Source organism: Corella eumyota, chromosome 6 (assembly GCF_963082875.1).
Source record: "Corella eumyota chromosome 6, kaCorEumy4.1, whole genome shotgun sequence".
Classification (NCBI taxonomy): domain Eukaryota; kingdom Metazoa; phylum Chordata; class Ascidiacea; order Phlebobranchia; family Corellidae; genus Corella; species Corella eumyota.
This window is the reverse complement of record NC_137495.1, coordinates 5,580,569-5,603,048: the sequence shown is the minus strand read 5'-3', so window position 1 is coordinate 5,603,048 and position 22,480 is coordinate 5,580,569. Positions and strand designations below refer to the sequence as shown.

The 22,480-nt window shown below is 32.6% G+C and overlaps 1 protein-coding gene across 1 annotated transcript in view; it reads right to left on the bottom strand.

Annotated features, from left to right (window-relative positions):
- Positions 1-10,235: 10,235 nt before the first annotated feature.
- Positions 10,236-22,480, bottom strand: part of LOC145755530 (uncharacterized) — a 51,515-nt gene continuing 39,270 nt past the window's right edge. Inside the window, exons 91-128 of the mRNA XM_082571769.1 lie at positions 22,202-22,335; positions 21,792-22,053; positions 21,390-21,599; positions 21,112-21,306; positions 20,736-20,953; positions 20,496-20,615; positions 20,294-20,419; positions 20,006-20,155; positions 19,677-19,862; positions 19,432-19,560; positions 19,133-19,279; positions 18,839-18,895; positions 18,658-18,730; positions 18,361-18,533; positions 18,053-18,157; positions 17,724-17,900; positions 17,449-17,646; positions 16,966-17,122; positions 16,661-16,791; positions 16,328-16,486; positions 15,903-16,100; positions 15,682-15,766; positions 15,398-15,540; positions 14,951-15,067; positions 14,472-14,714; positions 14,238-14,382; positions 13,871-14,031; positions 13,658-13,793; positions 13,232-13,452; positions 12,847-13,064; positions 12,601-12,736; positions 12,437-12,532; positions 12,083-12,205; positions 11,774-12,007; positions 11,424-11,624; positions 11,187-11,341; positions 10,879-11,048; positions 10,236-10,771 (exon numbers count right to left, since the gene is read on the bottom strand). Of these exons, the coding sequence (XP_082427895.1) occupies positions 10,656-10,771; positions 10,879-11,048; positions 11,187-11,341; positions 11,424-11,624; positions 11,774-12,007; positions 12,083-12,205; positions 12,437-12,532; positions 12,601-12,736; positions 12,847-13,064; positions 13,232-13,452; positions 13,658-13,793; positions 13,871-14,031; positions 14,238-14,382; positions 14,472-14,714; positions 14,951-15,067; positions 15,398-15,540; positions 15,682-15,766; positions 15,903-16,100; positions 16,328-16,486; positions 16,661-16,791; positions 16,966-17,122; positions 17,449-17,646; positions 17,724-17,900; positions 18,053-18,157; positions 18,361-18,533; positions 18,658-18,730; positions 18,839-18,895; positions 19,133-19,279; positions 19,432-19,560; positions 19,677-19,862; positions 20,006-20,155; positions 20,294-20,419; positions 20,496-20,615; positions 20,736-20,953; positions 21,112-21,306; positions 21,390-21,599; positions 21,792-22,053; positions 22,202-22,335 (6,005 nt within the window). The 3' untranslated portion in view covers positions 10,236-10,655. The remainder of the gene's footprint in view (positions 10,772-10,878; positions 11,049-11,186; positions 11,342-11,423; positions 11,625-11,773; positions 12,008-12,082; positions 12,206-12,436; positions 12,533-12,600; positions 12,737-12,846; positions 13,065-13,231; positions 13,453-13,657; positions 13,794-13,870; positions 14,032-14,237; positions 14,383-14,471; positions 14,715-14,950; positions 15,068-15,397; positions 15,541-15,681; positions 15,767-15,902; positions 16,101-16,327; positions 16,487-16,660; positions 16,792-16,965; positions 17,123-17,448; positions 17,647-17,723; positions 17,901-18,052; positions 18,158-18,360; positions 18,534-18,657; positions 18,731-18,838; positions 18,896-19,132; positions 19,280-19,431; positions 19,561-19,676; positions 19,863-20,005; positions 20,156-20,293; positions 20,420-20,495; positions 20,616-20,735; positions 20,954-21,111; positions 21,307-21,389; positions 21,600-21,791; positions 22,054-22,201; positions 22,336-22,480) is intronic.

Here is a 22,480-nt window from a genome sequence, read left to right as displayed (position 1 = left end):
ACCTAACATTTTTAGAAACAAAATTGGTCATATTTATAAACTATTGAGTTAAACTTAAACTAACTATTTCCTAAAAAAGTCTTACAACAATGTCATAATTATTTGTCCCTCATAATTAAACTTTTATACCTTAAAACTTATTTTGTCATATCATAATTCTCTGACCCATTTTTAAAATATTGTTAATTTAAAGATTAATTAAAAATTGTTTTTAAAAATAGATCAAGTTTAAAAGATTTCTGAATCTTACGGAAGATGGGAGAAGTAAAGGGGAAACATAGGCAGAAAGAAAGAATCATTGGAGGATGTTGCAAAAAAGACAAGGATGGAACCCACCAACATTGTGGTAAGAATATAAAGTGACAATGTCTAATAACAATTTAATGATAAACTGTCAATTTAATTAAACCAAGAACAATTATATTTTTTGCCCAACATCTTAAACTGTTTGAAAATTTAAATTTTTGACATATCAGAGTTTGTTGCCTTGCAATATTCAAATAATGTTTAAAATTCCAATCTAACAAAATTATTTTGCAACCGACTTACTTATTAAAATAAGGAGGCAAGTATGTTAACACAAAATCGTTTTTACCTTATATAACATCTTATGGTTACATTAACAAAAAAAATAATAAATAATCAAAAAAAATAGATATTCTAAAAATTTACATATATATTTATCGTAAAAGCCTAACTTTTTATATAAAGTAAAAAAATATTTTAATTAAAGCGTAAATGCCTACAAACCAATTTGCAAATTCTCTTCTAGAAAAACATTCTACTAATCCAACCTAAACGGGAGAGGCGCGCACGCTGATTAAATTTACGCCGGTTTTTGTAATCTTCGGCCCCGGGTTTTCAAGAAGCGCAAATTCTAAAAAACTAAGACACGTGGTTCATTCTTGTCTCGACCACGTGGTAGAAGGTTGTTAAAATCTATGCTTATTTTATGTCAAGTTTCATCGTCAGTTTTTAAGTATTTTTGCAACAATTTTACAACACAATCAGAAGAGTATAGTTATTATTACGTCATACTGAAGTACAAATCATCATAGAAAAAAAAGGTTTTAAGTATTTATAGACAATTTGAATTTTATGACGTCCTACAACATACAAGAAAGCACAACTACATTTAGAAGTGGAAATCAAAATCAATTTTAACATCAAATATCTTAAAGGTCGATCTTACGCCAAATAAGGTAAAATTAATTTTAAAAATGTTTGATAAATTTAATTTATGTTTTGTTTAGAATTTTTATTATTTATGAATCGTTATTAAATGTTCGAACCTTGAATAAGTTTAAAAGCTTATTTTTTTATATTTTGTAACATATAGCTGTTCATAACACCAAAAATATATAAAAATAATTTAAAACATTTTTTAACATGTTTTTAAAATATATATATTTTTTGTAGACACTGTTTCGACGAGAGTTGGCGGAGCAGGGGATGGTTGGTTATTTGTGACCTGGATTGTAACGTATACCATGACGTCATGGTGATTTCAAGTTGGTTAATTATTTGTGTGTAGACATAAATTTAGTTTTTATCGGTAAGCTGGTGTATTAAGAAACGTTATAGGTTGGTTTTTTAATGTAATAAAATTTGCCAAAATGAACTGAGAATTTATATTTTATTTTTTCTGCATGTATGCTGCAATTTATATTTTATTTTTTTTGCATGTATGCTGCATGTTGCATGTTTTTTCGTTTTTTTAAATTTTATTTATATAGTGAATTTTATTTATATATATATTTTCTCGGTTCATTTTGACAAACTTTTTTATATTTAAAAGCCAAGTTATTTCGATTTTTTAATATATTAGTTTATTTGTAAAACAAAATTTAGTTGAAAGCAAATAGATTAATTGACGACAAATTCGTCGCTTTCTATTTCACGAATCTCTGATTTGTTTTCTTTGTCGCTGGAGTTTGAGCATTCTCGAGACCCTACGTCATGTGACTTCACTAGTTATTATGCAACGTCATCAACCAAACAATCACAATTTTATGACGTCACCAATTCGACAGCGTGAACGCCTTGTCGAAGAAATGTGAAAGTGCACCAAAATAAGTTTAAAGGTATTTGAATAAAATTATTTTCTTTACTGTACCTTATTGATTGTAGTACTAAAATACAACTCTATTCTTGTTTAAATGTATTTTAAGGACTTTATTTTATTTTTTTAGATTGACTTTGTAGCCCAATGGTCTTTAAAACTTATCGTGCATTAATGGCGTCATTACAGCCTAAATGACGTTACTCATAACACCAGTTCCTGATTAATAAAAGGTAAATACTTAACTTCATACAATCATCATTATCGGGAAGTTATGCATTTAAAAATAATTAAATATTATTTTATTTCTTTTTTTAATTTATGTTTTGGTAATGCATATATAATTAGTGTCTGTTGATTATTTTTACTAAATTAAATTTTTTGTTGCAGTGATAAGTCAACGTCACTTTTATGTTTATCTTATCACCAGCAAGTTACATCATCTACGTCACAACTGATGAGATTAGAGCCGGAATAGGAGCTGAAACGCCCGTCCGCTTTATGCCAAAGGTAAATTACTAAACTTTATTTAAATAAAAATATTGTTATTGTGTTTGTTATCAAGTTATGACGTTATTAGATTTTGTTTGTGACGTATGAGCATACATATATGACGTAATTGTACGTAACATGTATACAGGAATGTCTAATATAGTAATATGCGTTATAGCCTTAAACTTTAATCTAATAATCTAACTGTTTTAAATGAAAATTTTCATTATTATTATGTTTTTTATTAGAAACCCGAGGAAGATTTACCCGTTATGGATATATTTTACGCTATTGTTTTGCAAATACCGATAATTTTTTGCAAATGAAAAGCAGCACTCAAAAAGGTTTAAAGGTATTTATTTAAAATTTATTTCTAATATATTTTGTAAGTAATTAAATTTTTTTAAAAGCTATCAAATTTTGCCCAAACGATCTTAAAAACTTATCGTGCTTAAGTGACGTCATTATAGCCTACAAATAACGTCACTTATATCGCCAGTTCCTATTTGATAAAAGGTAATTGCGTTTATATTAACCATTTGTAATTTTAATTTATGGTTTAAAATTAGTTGTATTGTTTTTTTAATGCCCTTCAGTTATTTTTCACTTTATAAATTAGAAGTATATACTCTGAATATATATATAATATTGTCTTTTAATTATTTTTTAACTAATTAATTAATTTTTTGTTACAGTGAAAAGTTAACATCACTTTTATGTTCATCTTATCACCTGCGAGTGACGTCATCGCTAATTACGTCACAACTGATAAGATTAGAGCCGGACTTAAAACTGTAAATATTCTTTCTCCCTATGTTGAAGGTAAATCATTTCAAATATTTTAAATTAAAATTTGATATTTAAACTAATTGTAAAATTGTCAAAGCTTTTGTGTATTGCAAGTTGTTTTTTATATATGACGTAGCTTAACTGGCTTAAAGTAAGTTTTGTATTAATATAGCTTTATCTAACTTTTAAATTGATGCATAAATACTTTAGCACATTTTTAATACCTTTTTTACGTTTAGATATCCAAAAAGTAATGCGGCTTCTTTTAATCTTGGTTCCTATCGTTCCTATATGCCATTTTCTATTGTTCAAAAATGACGGCTTTGGATTCAACCACTATGACGATCGATGATTTTTGGATTCAACAATTGTGCCGTCACGTATGGTCAATGTGACGTAGGATAAGGTCATAATAAATGATCTGAAAAGTATTGGACATTGAGATTAGATTTAGAGTTTTTGATTTCAATCACTAATTTTGAGGTCTTGAAGCACCAGAATTAGACAGAATTGTATGCAATATCTTTCTCTTCTCCCAGTGTATTTTTATTTTGCGGACTGTCCCAAACCTAGATTTACCCATTTCGCTTCGTGAGTCGGTCGAAGTTTGGGATTAAACAGTCAATGAGCTGATGCGTTCCCGGCGGCCATTGTCACATAACCATTACTGTTAGGTCCCCTTAGTGTCCCATGTGCCAGTATTAGTCTGTGTTTTGGCCCTTATGGTTAGCAGAACCACGTATCACCGAATGGTCGTCCGGGTTGTCCCATGTTGTATATTTTTTTCACATTAATTTTTTTATTACTGTTGTATTTCGTGGCATATCAAAATTACTTTTTTTAACATAAACAACGCAAAGTTCATCTGGTAGGGTAAAAACGCATCGAACAATTATATAATGTGGAGGCTTGTCCTCAATAGCCAGGGACTAAACTTTAACTAAAGAAGAAACACACTCGGCGGTGCAGCAGAGGTAATTATACTTAAAAGTTTCGCGCTAATTAAATACCGGCATCTATAAACTCCGGTTTTCCACTTTCTATCAATTATTTTCTTCCTTAGTGAGCATGGTGCCTTGGGTAGTATATAGCGCCATGCTTTCTTAGTCTGCAGAATTGTAAGTTATTAGCTTGTGAAAATGGAAATTTAACATTGCAGGGTAGGAGGAACTTGGACGTGGATGGAACATTGCAGGGTAGGAGGAACTTGGACGTGGATGGAACACAATTAAGAGTTGAGTAAAAATATATAAATCCTAAAACTTGAACAAAATTCTCTCCCGTTTTTGTCATGATTATCATTGGTTAGCGTCATATCGTAGTTATTAATTCAAAGCCATATCTTAAATACTAGATGAAGTTAAAAAGCGATAATTCTCGGCTAGGGTTTAAATTTTCTTACTAAGTAACAACTCGGTACCTTTAAAAGTTGATGTAATGTTGGGTAATTTTATTAAATAGTTATTAGGTATATGTTTGAATTGTAATAATTTAAGGTTGATATAACTTGTTTAAAACTTAGAACCTAAAACCAAAATATTTTTCTCTTCTCCCAATTCTTTATAGTATTTGTATTAGGCCTAAACAAAAATTAAAATCGCAATTTTAAAATAGTTAAATTTAAAAAAGTGTTTTAACTTTGCTGGAGTTGGGTAAACCACAAAGTTATAAACATTGTCTGAAGTTAAAAAAAAACTAGAAAGGATAATTAGTTGTCAGTTTGCTCGGTATAGTTTTTCTTTTTCGTTCTGGTGAAAGAAGATCTGGAATCATATACATGGTAAGCCTAATCAACAAATATGGTTCGTTGCCATCTCTCTTACAATTTTTCTCTAACCATTTTTGTTTTTTTACAGGGGTTAATTCATATTTTTAGGCCATAAACTAACACTTATAATCATTCATTTTACAGGCTCTTTATTCGTTTTGACGATTCTCTTGAACTCTTTATATTTTAGCTAAAAATCAGCCTTATTTAATTATAACGGTTTAGAACCGTAAGAGCAAGATAGTTTTTTACTATACCGAGCATTAGAAATTAGTCGCGCGCTCCCTCGAACTTAGTTTAAATTGGTGTTGGGGGAAAAATTGGCTGATTATTAAATTAAAGGCTTTTGGTTGGAATTTTTCAGGTGTCTTACCTTTTCAAGGCACCTTTAAAATTCCATCGTTTGCCTTCTTATTGGGTAAAATAACCTGTTGCTTTCTGGTTGACCTTGACGTGGTGCAATGGCTTATTACTAACGAACCAGAGCTAAAAGACAAAAATACATAATAAAAAATGTTATTACCGTAATTTAAAATAAAAATCAATAAAAAAATGTCTAATGCCATCATAAATGATTTACATTTTACCTTTTTGATAGGAATTACCATACGTTATACATTTTCAGAAAAATGATGTCACGCAATTTCGAAAATTAAATAAAAAAGGTCATAGTAGTAAATCGTAGTTTAGCAGTTATTATACAAGGGAAATACAAAAGCCTTGTATGGATATGCGGTTCTATAAGTAAACCCTGCTTAATTTTCTTCATACCCTTAAAATTCAATTTCCCTGGATAAAATACCTTCGTAATTATTTCAACAACATATTCACAATCTAAGGTTTGAGCTAGCTTTGTTGTAAAAACACGCACTCTTAGCTACACCTTTAGTTCTGCAACTAATGTACTACACCTGTACTACATTTAATCATTTGCTTGGCATTAGGTATAGTTGTAAAAGGTTCTATTCGAGAAACTCGATAAATCGAAAATTGGCTTCTAGTTTTGGATCCACAAACGTTAGAAAGTTGTTTTTAAGTGATTTTTCAACCCCCTTTATTTTATTTTAACTCGCTAATAGCACAGCATTTGTAGCTATATCAAATGCAGCAACAATAATCCCATAGAAAGGTATTCCAATGATATTTGTTTATCTATTGTAATTCCTTCGGGGGAGGTATATTGTAACATACAAAAAAGGTTTTGCTTTGCCGAAATAATAATGTCCAAGAAAAAGTAAAACTTTCCTAGAACGTTTTATACAATTTTTTTTTTGTAAATTCCTATGTGAAGTTATTATTTCTAAAGTGTTGAATCACTTAGGTATGTAGGCTTGCATAGCAATACCTTGTTAATTTTTAAGCACAACTACTGTCTTGTTATGCTTTAACCTGATCCGCGGGGGAGCTTATTGCGTACTTTTGGGTATTTAGGGGCAAAAAAATTCCTTACAATCTAATTTGAGTCAAGTTAACGTCTTTAAAATCCAGTTTTTGTCAAATTTCGGTGACTTATTTTTTTCCCCCAATACAGCGATTTTTGGCATTTTCTACAAGGGTAGCTTTGGTGTTTTTGCTAAATTTGGCCGAAAACGAAAAAAAAAATATTTTGCATTTTTTTTGCAAAAAAGGCACTTACAGTACTATAAGCCATCCTAACGTTTTAAACCTGTTTTTAACAATTTAAATAACATGTTTCATTAAAATATAAAATCTGAAAAAAAGCGACTCTCGTGCATCATTTTGCAATATACTATAGTTAATTATCATTACAAAAAAAGGGTGCGCATTTATCTTCTCCGTTAGCCTAGTGGTTAGGGCGCTTGTCCGCTAATCAGTAAATTCGGGTTTGATTCTACGAATGGGCATCTTCAAGAGTCGTAAAATCAATGTTTTAAACAAATCTTTTAACCAAGTGTCTACGTTTGAATATCTTTACAAATAAACCTCGATCTTTCAACTCTCGCGTTAGCTCAGTGGTTAGAGCGTCAGGCTGCAAAGCATCCAGCTCGGGTTCGATTCCACGGTTGGGTGTTCTTGAAGAGTGCACGAAATAATGTTTTGAACAAATCTTTCAACCAAGTGTCTACGTTTGAACGAATGTACCCTCCAAAATGCAGAAGATTAGGTGCCGCCACGCTAGCTGGTGTGGAACAGTCGAATACTTGCGAGTCGGCTATGCTGGGTTCGATACCCAGCTTCGGCACAGGTGACACGTCGCCGACTAACCATCGCCGAAGGATGGGAGCCGGCTAGGCGTCGCCGGTTCGAACACCGCCTCCGGCGGTGGAGCGAGAGAGAACTCCGCCCAAAAAAAATTTTACTTTTAGACACTTAAACTTCAAAATACTTTTAGACACTTAAAGAACTTGAGATACTTTAGATACTTTAGATACTTAGTACTAAAAGAAAATTTTGACAAACCACTGTTGTCCGGGTTGTTGGACCCGCCACATCCGTCGAGGGCGGTATTACTTTAACCCGAACTGTGATTCGACTTATTATGGTTGGCTTGAACAACCGCAACGTCGTCGTCGCTCGAAACCCCTTAGGTGTGCGAACACACAGTCCGAGGTATGTGCGCCTAGTACTCCGAAGAGGCGACGTTTATTCGCCTTGTGGGCCCGTGCCCCATGCCGAGCTGGGTATCGACCCCAGCATAGCCAACTCACAAGTAGTCGACTGTCCACTCCAGCTGTCGTGGCGGCACCTCAACATCTGCACTTTCGAGGGTACTTTCGTTCAAACTTAAACACTTCTTGAAAGTTTTGTTAAAAACATTGTTTCTTCCACTGTTGAAGATGCCCAATTGTGGAATCGAACCCGAGTTAACTGATTAGCAGTCAAGCGCCTTAAACACTAGGCTAACGGGGAAGATGAAAATTCTACCTTTATTTGTAATGATATTTAACTATTGTGTGATAGGTCCAACTAAATAAATACCTAATCTTCTGCACTTTTGTTCAAACGTAGAAACTTCTTGCAAGTTTTGTTCAAAACATTGTTTTTACTACACTTGACGAATACTCAATCGTGTAATCGAACCGGAGCTAACTGCTTAACAGACACCCGCCTTTACCACTAAGCTAAGCGGGAGGATTAAAAAGCACGATTTATTTGTAATAATATTTAACTAATCTGCTACGTCCAACGAAAAATAATTTCCAACTAAAGTAATAAGCTACATTTATATAACAAAATGATGTAATATAAATAGGCAGATATTTATATAAACTTTTTTATACAACCTTGGTGTTTTTGCTAAATTTGGCCGAAAATGAAAAAAAAATATTTTGGCATTTTTTTGCAAAAAAGGCACTTACAGTCTACTATAAGCCATCCTAACAATTTAAATCTGTTTTTAACAATTTAAAAATCACGTTTTTATCAAAAAATAAAATTTGAAAAAAACGACTCTCGTGCACCATCTTGCAGTAAAAAAAATAATTATAAAATTTAAAAAACGATTTTTGGGTATTTTGGCGCAAAAAAATTCCTTTTAATCAAATTAACGTCTTTAAAATCAAGTTTTTTTTGAATTTTGGTGATTTCATTTTTTTCCCGAAAATAGCGATTTTTGGCATTTTCTACAAGGGTATTATCCCCTTGGTGTTTTTGCTAAATTTAGCCAAAAATGAAAAAAAAATAATGGCATTTTTTTGCAAAAAAGGCACTTACAGTCTACTATAAGCCATCCTAACAATTTAAATCTGTTTTTAACAATTTAAAAATCACGTTTTTATCAAAAAATAAAATTTGAAAAAAACGACTCTCGTGCACCATCTTGCAGTAAAAAAAATAATTATAAAATTTAAAAAACGATTTTTGGGTATTTTGGCGCAAAAAATTCCTTTCAGTCCAATTTTAATCAAATTAACGTCTTTAAAATCAAGTTTTTTTTTGAATTTTGGTGATTTCATTTTCTCCCCGAAAATAGCGATTTTTGGCATTTTCTACAAGGGTATAAATAAGCCTTGGTGTTTTTGCTAAATTTGGCCAAAAATAAAAAAAAAATATTTTGGCATTTTTTTGCAAAAAAGGCACTTACAGTCTACTATAACCCATCCAAACGTTTAAATCTGTTTTTAACAATTTAAAAATCACGTTTTTATCAAAAAATAAAATTTGAAAAAAACGACTCTCGTGCACCATCTTGCAGTAAAAAAAATAATTATAAAATTTAAAAAACGATTTTTGGGTATTTTGGCGCAAAAAATTCCTTTCAGTCCAATTTTAATCAAATTAACGTCTTTAAAATCAAGTTTTTTTTTGAATTTTGGTGATTTCATTTTCTCCCCGAAAATAGCGATTTTTGGCATTTTCTACAAGGGTATAAATAAGCCTTGGTGTTTTTGCTAAATTTGGCCAAAAATAAAAAAAAAATATTTTGGCATTTTTTTGCAAAAAAGGCACTTACAGTCTACTATAACCCATCCAAACGTTTTAAATCTGTTTTTAACAATTTAAAAATCACGTTTTTATCAAAAAATAAAATTTGAAAAAAACGACTCTCGTGCACCATCTTGCAGTAAAAAAATAATTATAAAATTTAAAAAACGATTTTTGGGTATTTTGGCGCAAAAAATTCCTTTCAGTCCAATTTTAATCAAATTAACGTCTTTAAAATCAAGTTTTTTTTTGAATTTTGGTGATTTCATTTTCTCCCCGAAAATAGCGATTTTTGGCATTTTCTACAAGGGTATAAATAAGCCTTGGTGTTTTTGCTAAATTTGGCCAAAAATAAAAAAAAAATATTTTGGCATTTTTTTGCAAAAAAGGCACTTACAGTCTACTATAACCCATCCAAACGTTTTAAATCTGTTTTTAACAATTTAAAAATCACGTTTTTATCAAAAAATAAAATTTGAAAAAAAACGACTCTCGTGCACCATCTTGCGGTAAAAATAATTACAAAATTAAATATTTATATAAACTTTAAATAGCAATCATCTATTTTAAAATGTCTCCTGCTCATTTTTTTAGCTAGCGTCTAGATAACTGTGCCATACTTGCGAAGTATTGCCCAGTTATTACCAGCGCTTCAATTTAAATTCCGGTTCCTGGTTTAACATAAGCGTAAATAAATTAAGGAAATACTTTTTCATATACAACAAAGGCAAGTAAAGTGGTGTGGTGTTTATATTGCTACAATTATATGATCAACTTGACAAAAAGAAACTAGAGTGCAAAATTGAATAATATAACGCTTTTCTAACTGGATTTAATAAGAAGGGACACTGCGCGAATATTAACAGCATAAACTTGTGCTCAACTGTAAGTACGACAAATTAAGAATATAAAATTGATATATATATGTATAAAAATATACAAAAAAAAAAGAAATTGCACGCCATTTAATTTAAAATTGTATAACACAAAATTCACAGTCTCTATAATACAGCTTGCGGAAAACAAAAACATTTATGGAAAATTAAAAATTTAAATAAAAATATTCTAACATAAAAAACTACATAAAATCGTTTTTTCAAGTCTTTAGGCCACGGCCCTTTCTTTTGCTTACTATGTACAAGTATCTTCAGATTGACTTTAGAATTTTAACAACAAGTTTTTTTTATCCAGTTCTGACTTCGAGTGTCGAATTTGTCTGGTCAAATTTTCCTTTTGCTGTTTAAGATTCTCGAGATGACGTTTTCTGTTCTCGTCTGCAAATTAAATAAAAAAAATTTAAAAAAAAAACTTAAAATCAACGTTTCAGTTATTCATACTATTTGTGTAGAAATATATAATAAATTATTAATTTTTTACGTACCACTATTGCCTTCTCCGATTGCCTTTGTGACGTCACCCTGACTCATTGCACACGTCATCAGTTCGCGCCCGACCGCGTCCAGTCTCTGTTGCAGTCTGGCGGCTTGCTGGCGTATGATGTCACGTGCAGTGTTGGAGAGTGGTGCTGGTAGAGTTGCCGTTGGCTTAAACCTACAAATTGAAAAAAGTAGTTATTTGCTTCATTTGCAATTGTGGGTTTTCCTCCTTTCAATGACGTCATAATTGTTTCCTTTCAGCGTGTAAATTACACAACAGTGGTCACTAGCTTGACTTTATTCCTTTACTTACTTGGAGGTGGAGCCGTCGGCGTTTTGCAGTTGTCTTAATCGTGACGTCATCATTTCGTCGTCTCTTGCTAAATTCGAAGTCCCGTTCACCGCCAAGTGGCGCAAGACGTCCATGTTGCCGAATTTTCCAAAAGTCGCTAACCTTTCTTGCAAACCCTGTTTTGCGAATTAAAAACAGAATTTTTATATAAGTTTAAATATTTAATCTTTAAAACAAAATCAAAAAATGTGGATTGACCTCTTTTGAGAAATGATGCGAAGTTGGAATGAAAACGTTAGTGTCAATCAAATCGTCCATTACGTTGACTTTCTCTTCCAAGCCGCTCGCAGTCTCAAGTGGAGTGACATCCAGAGGCCCGCCTAGCGAACGTGGTGCCGAGTTAGAACTGGCGACGCGGGCACGCGAGAAGAACAAATCTTCGCAAGTAATTTTCAGCGCCTAAAAACAGTAAAAATATTTTATACAATAAAAATATATATACATTTCTTATTTGAATAATGGCATGTTCAAAACTAATTTAAGCCCAACAAAATTCCGTTTCCTTAAGCCTATGTTGAATAAAATGTGACAACTTATTTCCATGTTACCTTGTAAAATGCTCTTAAGAAATAGGGGTCAGAGTCGTCTTCCAACTGGCCAACAGCCACGTGGGCCATGCAGTGAATCAACACCATAACAAAATCGCCCACTGACGTCACTCTCTCGGATCTGACGAACAAGAGACGGCGAGACCTCTGGTAGAAGAAGGAGCGTCGGAAAGCGTTGCGGGTGTAGTTGTTCTCAGGGAGATGGTCGGCGAGCAGAAGTGTAATTTCCTCGGTCTGGTAAGGTCAACGGTTCAAAATATGAGTTTTTTTTTTTTAATAAACCAAAGTCTGAAACTGAAAGTTACATACCTCAAGCACCTGCTGCAGCATCTTGACCACGAACAAACCGAATCGGTAAATAACAAACTGGCTTGGTGTTAGTTGATGTAGATCAGTTGGTACCAGGTTCTCGCTAAGCAGCCATTGTGCATCCTAGCAATTTAAACAAAGTATTATACAAAACTGTGATAACCCAACTAAAAAAGAATTTCATATTTATTTATATTTGTTAATTCTCGATTTGGAAAGCTCGGCTTAACAAACTAAACCTAGGGTAACTATGGTTACACCGGCCAAGTCTTAAATTGTTTGTGAACATTAAAGCAGTCAATATTAACACTGGTTCGCGTTTAGATAGTTTTAAGTAAAGTTTTATATGTTTACCTGTATGTCAATGAATGGAAAGTTGTTCGAACCCTTTACGTTTTCTTTAGAGGATTTAAGATGTAACTGAAGCCTGCTTTCTACCTCTTGCAATTCCTTTAAAATATGTATAAATAGATTATAATATTACAACTTAAACTGATTTAAAAAATGCTGTATCTTACGTTGAAGAAAGAAGAATTTTGTAGCATCGTGCTCCAGTCTGCAGGTACGCTTCCAGCTAACAGTGGAATTCCAGCAACAAAATTTTGATCAAAGTTTGGAGGATTTGGATCGAGAATGGCATCCATAGAATGCAAACTATAAAATATTTTCAAATAATCAAATTATTAGAGATTTGGGTTTCTATTATATACTCTACATATTACAGGCAGATTACAGATAATTTAAAAAAAAAAAAACTTTTTTACCTTGCCGTGTCTTGCTTTTGCAGATCTTCTTCCCTTGCCTCCAAATCTTTTGCAGCCTTCTCTGTAATCTTAGTGATTTCGTCTGCCTCCTCCTTGTCGATCTTCTCTCTCGCATCTTGCTGCATCTCCTCCACCTTTGCTCCCAGTTTCTTTCTCCTTTCCGCCAATCTCTTGTTTAGTTTTTCTCTGTTGCGCTCACGATCAGAGGCGAGGTTCAGCTGGAAATTTTTATGTATTTAAAAAAAATCGGAAAAAAATCCAATTTTAATCCAACTTTTAAACTTTTGAATACACTCGAATTTAACTGCAATAATAAAATGTCAGTATTTTATTAAACCTCGTGTTTAGCTAAAAATGAAAAAAAGATTTAAAGATTAATTCTTACTTCTAACTGTTCCATGTGTGCTCGATGTTCAGCCAAAAGTTTTTCCTTCTCATCTTGTGAGACGTTAGATGCAAGAATTTCCTGTTCTCGGTTTTGCAGCTCGTTTCGTTTGGCCGCCTCCAGATCGTTCATCTCAGCCTCATTTTGATTCCGGAGCACGAGAGACGTCTGTGAGACTTCTTTCTCCAGTGCCTCGACTTTTTTGCTGATATCGCGGTTTGCTGAACAAAATTTTTTATTTCTGATATTTTTTTATAAATTTTCTTTATTTCTTTTTTTTACCTTTAAGGCATGCAGCAACTTTAACAGCTAACATATGAGGTAAGGCAACTTTAATTAATTATATAAGTAACGAATCTGTTGGTAAGTTTCGCAAAATGACCTTAAGAAATTAAATGCCTTGAATCATGAAAACAATAGAAATACCTTTCTTTTCCTTTTTCCTTCTCTCGTCTTTCAGTTTTTGGATCTTGGCGTCAGTGTCTCTCTTTTTGTTCTCGCGGAAGATTCGAGCTTCCTCGGCCGCCTTTGCTGCTTCCTCCCCGTAGTTGTGGATAAGGGCCTGAAAAAGCAAAAACCATTAAAATTTCTGGTAAATATTTTAACAGGTTTAAAATATAAAATGATCAAATTTTTTACCGCTTCTGGGTCTAGCTGCCTCATAACGTCAGCCAATTCTATTAGGTGATTTTCTCGCAATTTCAGTTTTTGTTCAGCTTGGTCGATGGTAAGTGAAGCGGAAGCCTTTTTCACCGCAGTTTTGATGACATCATCAGTTTTGCTGTCAAATTCTTTCAGAGCTAAAAATAAAAGTTATTTTTTTTAGCGAAATTTTATACCTTAAAAATGTCTTGCAAACAATGAAAACAAAGTCGAGATCAAGGATCAGTATTATTTTCTGCAAATTAGGAGTTTGGTAATATAGCATTAGACACTAGGAGATTCAATGTCTATTGCTTTAAGTTCAAATTTAATCACTGATCAAAGAAATTTAAAAAAAACTAACCCTTCTCGTGTTTTGTCTGCAACTCCTTCTTTTTCTTCATTACTTTTTTAGCCGACTCGCCGGCCTGACTTAACAACAATTCCTTGATCTCTTCCTCGTGCTGAGTCATCAACCGATCTTTCGCTTCGTCACGCTCAAGCGATATCTACAAAAATCATACAATTTTAACACTTACGTACACTCACACTAGACTTAAATAATTACTTAGTTTTAACTCAAAAAAATTAAACTTACTTCTGACTCAGCCTGTTTTTTGACTGCTTCCATTTCTCGTCCGAGTCTTTCACTCAAACTGGCCATCTCCTCCAAGTGGCGAGGGAACAGGATATCCCGACAGAATTGACTCAAGTCTGAGTTGACCCCGCCAGACTTTGTTGCCATAGCAGCCACGGCACCGAGTTCAGAGTTCTTGGTTTGACTCGAGGCCTTTTCATCTCTCTGAGCTTTAAGGTCAACAAGTTTTTGTTCCGTTTCAGCCTGTTTAAAAATTGAATTTTTTGTTAAGTAATTATAAATAATTTCATTTTATAAAAAAATATCCTTACTTTTCAGGTCTTAAAAAAATGTAGGACAGTAAAGTACAGAACAGAATTGGCAAAGTCACTTAAAAATTAGTGATTAAAATTATATGTATATGTTTAAACCAAATATGAAATAAAGACATTGAATTAAAAAGGCAACAAACAAACAAAGCTTAATCTACAAAAAATTACATTATGTTTTTCGCTAAGATGTTTCTCCTTCATTTCCTTTCTCTTTCTCAGTTTCTCTTTCATGGCTTCAACTTGTCTCTTCTTCTCACTCACCAGTGAGTTGTTCAACGACTCGGCCTAAAAGTTAAATCACAGAATATAATTGTGGGGCAGTTTTTACATGTTATTTTATAAAAAAATTATTATGAACGGTATATTAAAATAGTTAGTATCATAACATGACATTTTGAGGTTGATTTTTATTACTTTCATTTTACAGAGTAGCATAGTAAGGAGCTATAATTGGTAGATCGATGAAGCAAAATTTTTAACAGTTTATCTATTTTTCCGATGCAACTTAATACCAGGTCAGGGTAACAAATGTAACCCTATGTTTAGACAGTTAAGTCAGCCTTTCCACATCGAAACTTAACAAATAAATAAAAAGCAATTTAATAAATATTATACCTGTTTCTGATATTCCTTGATCAGTTTCTTGGTCTGTTTGTCGGTTAAGTTTTTGTCTCTGGCTTCAGCTTGTGCACGACTTGCTGCAGCAGCTAGTTGCAACTGTGCCTGCTCATGCATTCTCGAGTCTATCTCATTTACTTCTAAAAACCAAAAAATAAACCAATCAGTGTAAAACAATTTTTAAACTGGTATTATTTTTAATAATAATTTGATCAGGCAAAATATATAAATGGTAAAAGGGTTAGAAATAATTTCAATAATCTAACAAAACTGATTCTTACGATTGGTTTCTTCGCTCATGATTTCAAGTTGGAGTTTCTTCTGAGCCTCCATGTGTTCGACTTCGAGTGAGGATAAAGCTTCAACCTAAAATATTTTTAACATAGAAATTGAATATTTTATTACAATCATTTTTAAACTGAACAGTTCTACACGATGCACTGAATACAACATTAGTGCCTTATCTACCATAATTAAACACATATTTTAACTCTTTTCCTACCTGAGCCTCCATAAGTTGTTGTCTGGTAGCAATTGAAGATTCAGTTGCATCGTTGATGTGTTCTTGAACCTTCTCAGCCACCAATCCAGTCTTTTTCGTTTCTGCAACCTTAGCCATTTGTTTTGCTACAGAATTCTCTTTTGATATGTCCTCTTGTAGTTTCTTTCTTGCTTGGAGACGGGCCATAAGTTTTTCTTTCTGTAAACCACAAAAAACATAAATTAAACACATAAAAGCTATTAACCTAGAAATCAAACTCCAAAAAATAAACTTTAATAAAAACCCTTAAATAAACTTTAATAAAAACCCCAAAAGTGTTTTTTTGCAATTGAAGGTAAAAACAAATATAATATAAGCATAAACAGTTAATATTAAGTTCTTAAAAATCATGTTACTAAAAAAATCCAATTTTTACACAAACACACCTGTTTGTTCTTTTCGCTTGAAAGTTTTTCACGAATTTCCTCGGCCGAGTTTTTGTATTCCTGCATTATTCTGTCCCTCTCTTGCACTTCCACGTTAGAGTTTTCCATCAATTTCTTCAACATTTCAGCTTGGTGCGCTTCTCCCATTTCTAACTCAGCCTAAAAACAAAAAATATTTTTTTAAGGAAAAAAGTTCTTGGCTTTCACCCTGGAGTCAGGGTTCGATTCCTGGTGTAAGAATATTTTTAAGTTTGATAGCTCAACCATTAATGAAAATTAATTTAATGTAATTTTGTTTAATAAAATATATTATTGAGTCATTGTTGTATGTACCTCACTAAGAGCAGATAACAGCATGGCATCCATTCTGGCTTCTTCGTCCAGTTGCATCTGGATTAAACCGGCTTCAACCAGTTCTGCTTGGGCAGGTGAGAGCAATTGTGCAGTTCCATCTTTGTTTGTTGCTGTGCAAGAGATAAATATAATAGGTTATTTTTATACAAAACCGTACAAAACAGTGTCAGAGCAAAAATACAGTAAATACTAAAAAAAAAATACCAAACAAAAGTAAGTAAATACTAATTTTAACAAATAATAATTTACTAATTTAAATACTCAATTTTATAAAAAATTTAAACCTTGAGCTAGGAGAGAATCTCTTCTTGTGCTTCTTCTTTGTGCTCTCCTCTGCTTCATTCTGTCCTTCATGTTTGTCCTCAAATTATCTCTTCTATTTTCATCCTCGTTAGCGGCAGCCAGCAATTCGTTAATTCCACTTTCCGATACAATTGATGACTGAAAATATTTTGACAATTTTAAATTAGCAGCATAATTTTAAATTACATTTTTTATAAAATGACTGGCAGCGCAGTGGTGTAATAGTTGCAACACTTTACTACATAAGGTCTTGGGTTTGAACCCCACTACCCTCGTACTGTAGTGCCCTTAAGTAAGGCAATATTGCAGCCAAAAGCAACTCAAGACTAAGTTGTGATAACAAAGTTCCTTTATGTTAAGGACGTAAAGTCGACTAATACCAAAAATTGAGGATAAATATAAAAAAATCAATTATTTTTTTTCATATTATTTAAAACATTAAAAGCTTAATTTAAAAATCTTACATGTCTGCCAGCATTTAGTGCTTTGATTCTTGCCTCCATTGCTGCATTTTTCTTTGCTCTTCCTTCTTCTGAGTCATCCTCCTCCTCTTCTGCATATGCAGCTCTTAACTCGGCGATCAACTTCTCTTGTTGTTGAGCGAGGAGGAGCAGATCCTTGTTAACCTCCTCTTCATTTTCCTCAGTAATGTCAGTGACAACCTTTACAAAAAAAAAAAATAAATTTCAATAAAAAAATTTTTCAACAAAATTATTTTAGAAACTTTTTATTTTTTAACCTTTGTTGGGTCTAGTCCGGCCTTCTTTGCTTCCTCGACATGCTTCTTGTAAAGTTCTTTCTTCCTTTTTTGTCGCTCTTGTGCCAATTTTTTGCGCAGGTCAGCCAAGCGAGCCTGTTTCTCATTTTCCAAATTTTCTGTCACGTCACGAATTTTCGAAGCGTATTCCATCATTACCTGAGAACAAGAAGTTTTTTCATGTAAATACTTAAAATAAACACAACTAAGCTTAAACATAACATTTGTTAAATCATTGTAACAGTTGGCTTAAGTATTTAAAGCTTGAACAAGGTATAAAGTTACTCTAAATTAAATAAATGTAAACAAACCTTCTGTTTTTCTTCATCGGTTTTGCAAGTTTTCAATTTTTCCTTTAATTCAGTTTTCAGTCGATTTATCTCTAGTTCCTTTTTCTTCTCTACGTCAGAAATAATCTAAGAAAAAATATTTAAATAATTTTAAGTTTAAAGTCTAATCTACTTCTTATGCCTTTTAAAATCATGATGCCTTGCACTCCTAAAAAATATTAAGCAAACTACTATCAAGACATAAAAAAAAATTGAAAAAACTAATCTCTCAATTTTTCAGAAAGCATTTTGTTTAAAACTTAAAACATATCAAAAATTCTCTGCTAAACCTCATTTATCTTCGAGATTTCTTCGCTTCTCAACTCATTTTCAAGTTTTGCAATTTCCATTGCATGTCTCTCCATCATTTCTCTGGATGTTGAAGAAGATTCCATTTCCATGGTTGCTGCAGCATCCAGGAGTCTTCCGCTACTTAACCTCTTCATCAGTGCAGCTTTGGTGGCTAAATAATTGCCGAATGTAACATTTATTATTTTTGACTAAATATGCTTCCCAATGGCTTAAAGGCTAAAAAATTGTGCTAACATGCAGCTTTTGCAAGATATCTTGTAGAAAAATTAACTGACCTGGTTGATTTCTGTTTGATGAATCCAAATCGTCTTTAAACGAAACAACGCTTCCAGATTTCAAACCACCAGCCTGTTAAAAAAAATTTATTTTATATGAAGCGCTACATTAACATTTAAGTTATAAATAGGTATTGGGTGAATACATATATATTTTTTTTACAATACAATATTAGCTTACCTCATCAAATTGAGAATTTTGAACCAGAGTTTCAGATTCTCTTAGTCTTTGAACACCCTGAATATAAAACGATATTATTATTTTTAATGTTTTTATTTTACAGAAATTTAAAACAATTTTGTAAGCCTATTTTTAAAATGATTGCATACAAAAATTTTGACAAAGGATGAAGTAACAATTGTCAGAAACAAATTGCAAAGCAACAATATTTTATTGAGTCATAGGTACCTGCACACATTTTTTAATTAAATGTAAATTAAAAAGCACAAAAATCTTTAAAAATAAAATACTTACTCCATGCATTTGAGCTTCTGTCCTTGCTGATTGGTTTACTGTCGAGCTGGTTGCAACTTGAGCTCCGTCACCATCCATTCTTTGTTGTCTTCTCATTTCTTGTTGTTGTTTTAACACAGCAGCTTGCATCACTTGCATGGCATGGGCCTAAAAAAAACTGGAGTTAGAGTCCGATTTTTTACATAAAAAATTTACAAAGTGATTTGGCAACCCTGGTATTCAATTATTTGGAAACACTCTTGTTTTTAATTTTTATTACATTTTTTTGTTTTTTTTGCCGGTATTTTTTTGCGGTTTACCTGTTGCTGGGCGTTGCTTGGTTGTCTCAGAGCAGATATAAGATCGGGAGTAAGTTGAAATTGCATTCCACTTTCCAGTAAAGCAATGAGTTGTTTGATTAATGGAATCATCTCATTTTGAGAAGAAGACTACAAAAACAACAAAAAATTTTTTTTTTTGTATTATATATATTATTACAATTATTTTAGGATTGAATTAATGGGGCCATTGGTTTGATCCCCACTGCTTCGAATTTTTTTTTTACCTCCACATCATCTCCATAAATTCCGTTCATCACTGTTTCATAATCTCCTGCAACCAAAGTCGATCCCCTCAGTACATTTCTTGCTTCAGTGGTTAAGAGTTCGCTGAAGTCTCGATTAAATTCCAATCCAGCGAGATCCAAGTCAATGTTTTCAACTCTCGCTTCCAAATGACTAAGAAGCTCCATCTGCGAAAAATTCATTTTTATTTTAGGCATAAATTTTTTTTTACTATGAGATGAGGAATTGTTATAAGTTAAATTAACCTCTTACTTGTGAAAAGTATTCAAATTTAAAAGTTAAATGGCAAAAAAATTATCCTTTAACAAACCTGTATTTTTCTCTTAGCTTGTTGGTAACGGAGAACAATTCCCTCACGAGATTGTGAAGCTGCCAGACCATCCTTATTACCCACCACTGCAGCTAATCTTTCATCTCTGCGAGTTTCTTCCAATTGCAGTTTGCGGACCAAGGTTCGAACCTAGGTGGAGGCAACAATTTTTTTTATTTTTTTAATATTTGTAATGCTTTTTAATATGCATTTGCTATTCATATTTGGTAAAGCAAAAAAAAAAGTTAAAAATATTTTACTTTCCAGTATTTAAGACAAGTTACTTACAGACTCGACCAGCTTGTTATAACTTCCATGAGTTTTTTCCTCTTGTAATTTTTCCTCGTTGTCATTTTCGCTTAAGATTGAGAGCACATCAGGTGGTAACACTGGACTAAGCTCAGTCTGGGAAACCTTAATTCACAAAAAAAATTAATTAAATTTAGAGTTATTGACTTAAAACTTCAGGTAACCTTTCTTTTTTTATTACCTCTCTTCTTTCAGATTCTCTCTTCAGGGAGGTTGAAAGTTGTTGAACAACATCAGAAATCGAATCCAAATTTTCTTCAACAGATTCAACAGTAAGGCTGGCAATGTTGTTTACCAATTCCTGAAAAAATTGAAAGGAAATACAATTTTAAAAATACTCGATGGTGATAATTGCATTTTGTAACATACCAGCTAACCAAAAAGCATAACAAACATATAAAAAACAATAAATAATACAAACTTGTTGTAATGCAATCACTCTCTTCTCAACATCCGCTTCTCTCTGCCTCTGCCTCCTCCAGGATCCCTTCCTGGCTGCAATTTCATCTTCAAGCATAGCCACCGCTCCCATAGGAGGCTTTCTCTTCCTTAAGTGATGATGGGAACCGTACTGCACCACTGGTACCACAATGTTGGTGTCTGAATTGATCCTTGCGCCAACCACCTTACCTGGTTTGCCTTAACAAAAAAAATTATATAACCGTCAAAAAAGTTTTTTTTGCATTTGTAAAAAAAAATAATAAAAAAAATAATTTGCAAAATTTGTAGCCTTTATTCTACTTAATAAGTGTTTAAACATAGAAATAAATTAAAAAAGGGTAAAAACTTCAACCTACCAGAAGCAGCATCGATGCCGGGTGTACCAATCATAATCGGAGTTAAACCTCGTCCACTTGGCTCCTCCATACTGCCTGCAAGTGGTCGAATTGCTCCCGAAAATTTATCCTTGTCAATACCCAAGATTGGAACGTCCATGTTTGATCCAGAAATGTCTTTCATCGATGTGCCGACCAATATTGGTAAAAGTTGGCCTAAAAGTTAGAGTTAAAATAAAAATTTTTTTTGAAGGTGACATTTTAAAATAAAATTTTATAATAAATTTCTTTAGCATTACCTGTTGCTGCAAACTCCATCATTCCTGCTGTTCCTCCGCTTGCAGAAAGAACTGCACATCTCTCCTCTCTTCGAAGCAGATCTTGGGAGGCTCGGAGGTTGTGAATGTTGCATCTTCTTCTGCTTGAAGAAAGATCTTTGAGAGCAGTCTCAAGTTTTGAGATTTCATGTCTTGCGCTGAATGAAACTCCTTGTGACATCGCATCAGGGCCTTAAAACAAAATAAATTTTTAAAAATTGTTTAAAAGCCAATTTAAAAATAAAAATATAAAGTAAAATGTGCTAAACACGAAATATATCTTGGTCCTTAAGCAATGAGATTAATTCCTAGTAATACCATAATATTCGACCGATAATTTTTTTAAAACCTACTTCCTAAAAATAACAAAACTCCAAAACTTACCTGAAACTGCATCTCTTAATTCTCTTAGAGCATCCAGGACTCTTACTTCACAAGCCAAAACACTCGCATCCAGGAACAGCTTGTATCCTCCACCTCCAGGAAGCACTCTCCCTTCCTCACCTTCTTCCTTGTTAGGTAGGATGCGGAAGGAACTGACTCTCAACTGCTTTCCACTAAGAGGTTCAATAAAGGTATCTCCTGGAACAATTGGAACCTGCATCCTGGCACTCATTGATCCTGGAGGAGACATTGTTCCTCCAACCTAAAATGGTTAGGTTTTTAATTAAAAAAAGCAAAAATTAATTAAAAACCTTTATATTAACACAAGCACAAGACAAAAAAACTACACAAAGACATGATTTAATTCTCAGTCAAAAACTTCATATATAAAATTAAAAATGTCACATTACTGGCACAATTTTCCCATCATGATTAATTGAAACACCCAGAATTGGAACTGGTCGATCAGTTTGGGGTTCCAGCATTACTGAGCCCAACTCAATAGCTGTTGGTAGTTTTGTTATTGGGCTAATGAATGAACCACCTGAATGTATAATAACAAATTTTTTAACTCCTAAAAAAATCATTTAAAAAAAAGCATATTATCTAACAATTTTACCTAAAAACCTAATATATTTAAATTAACAATTTATAAGATAATTTTTTTTTAAATAAACAAAAAATTATTT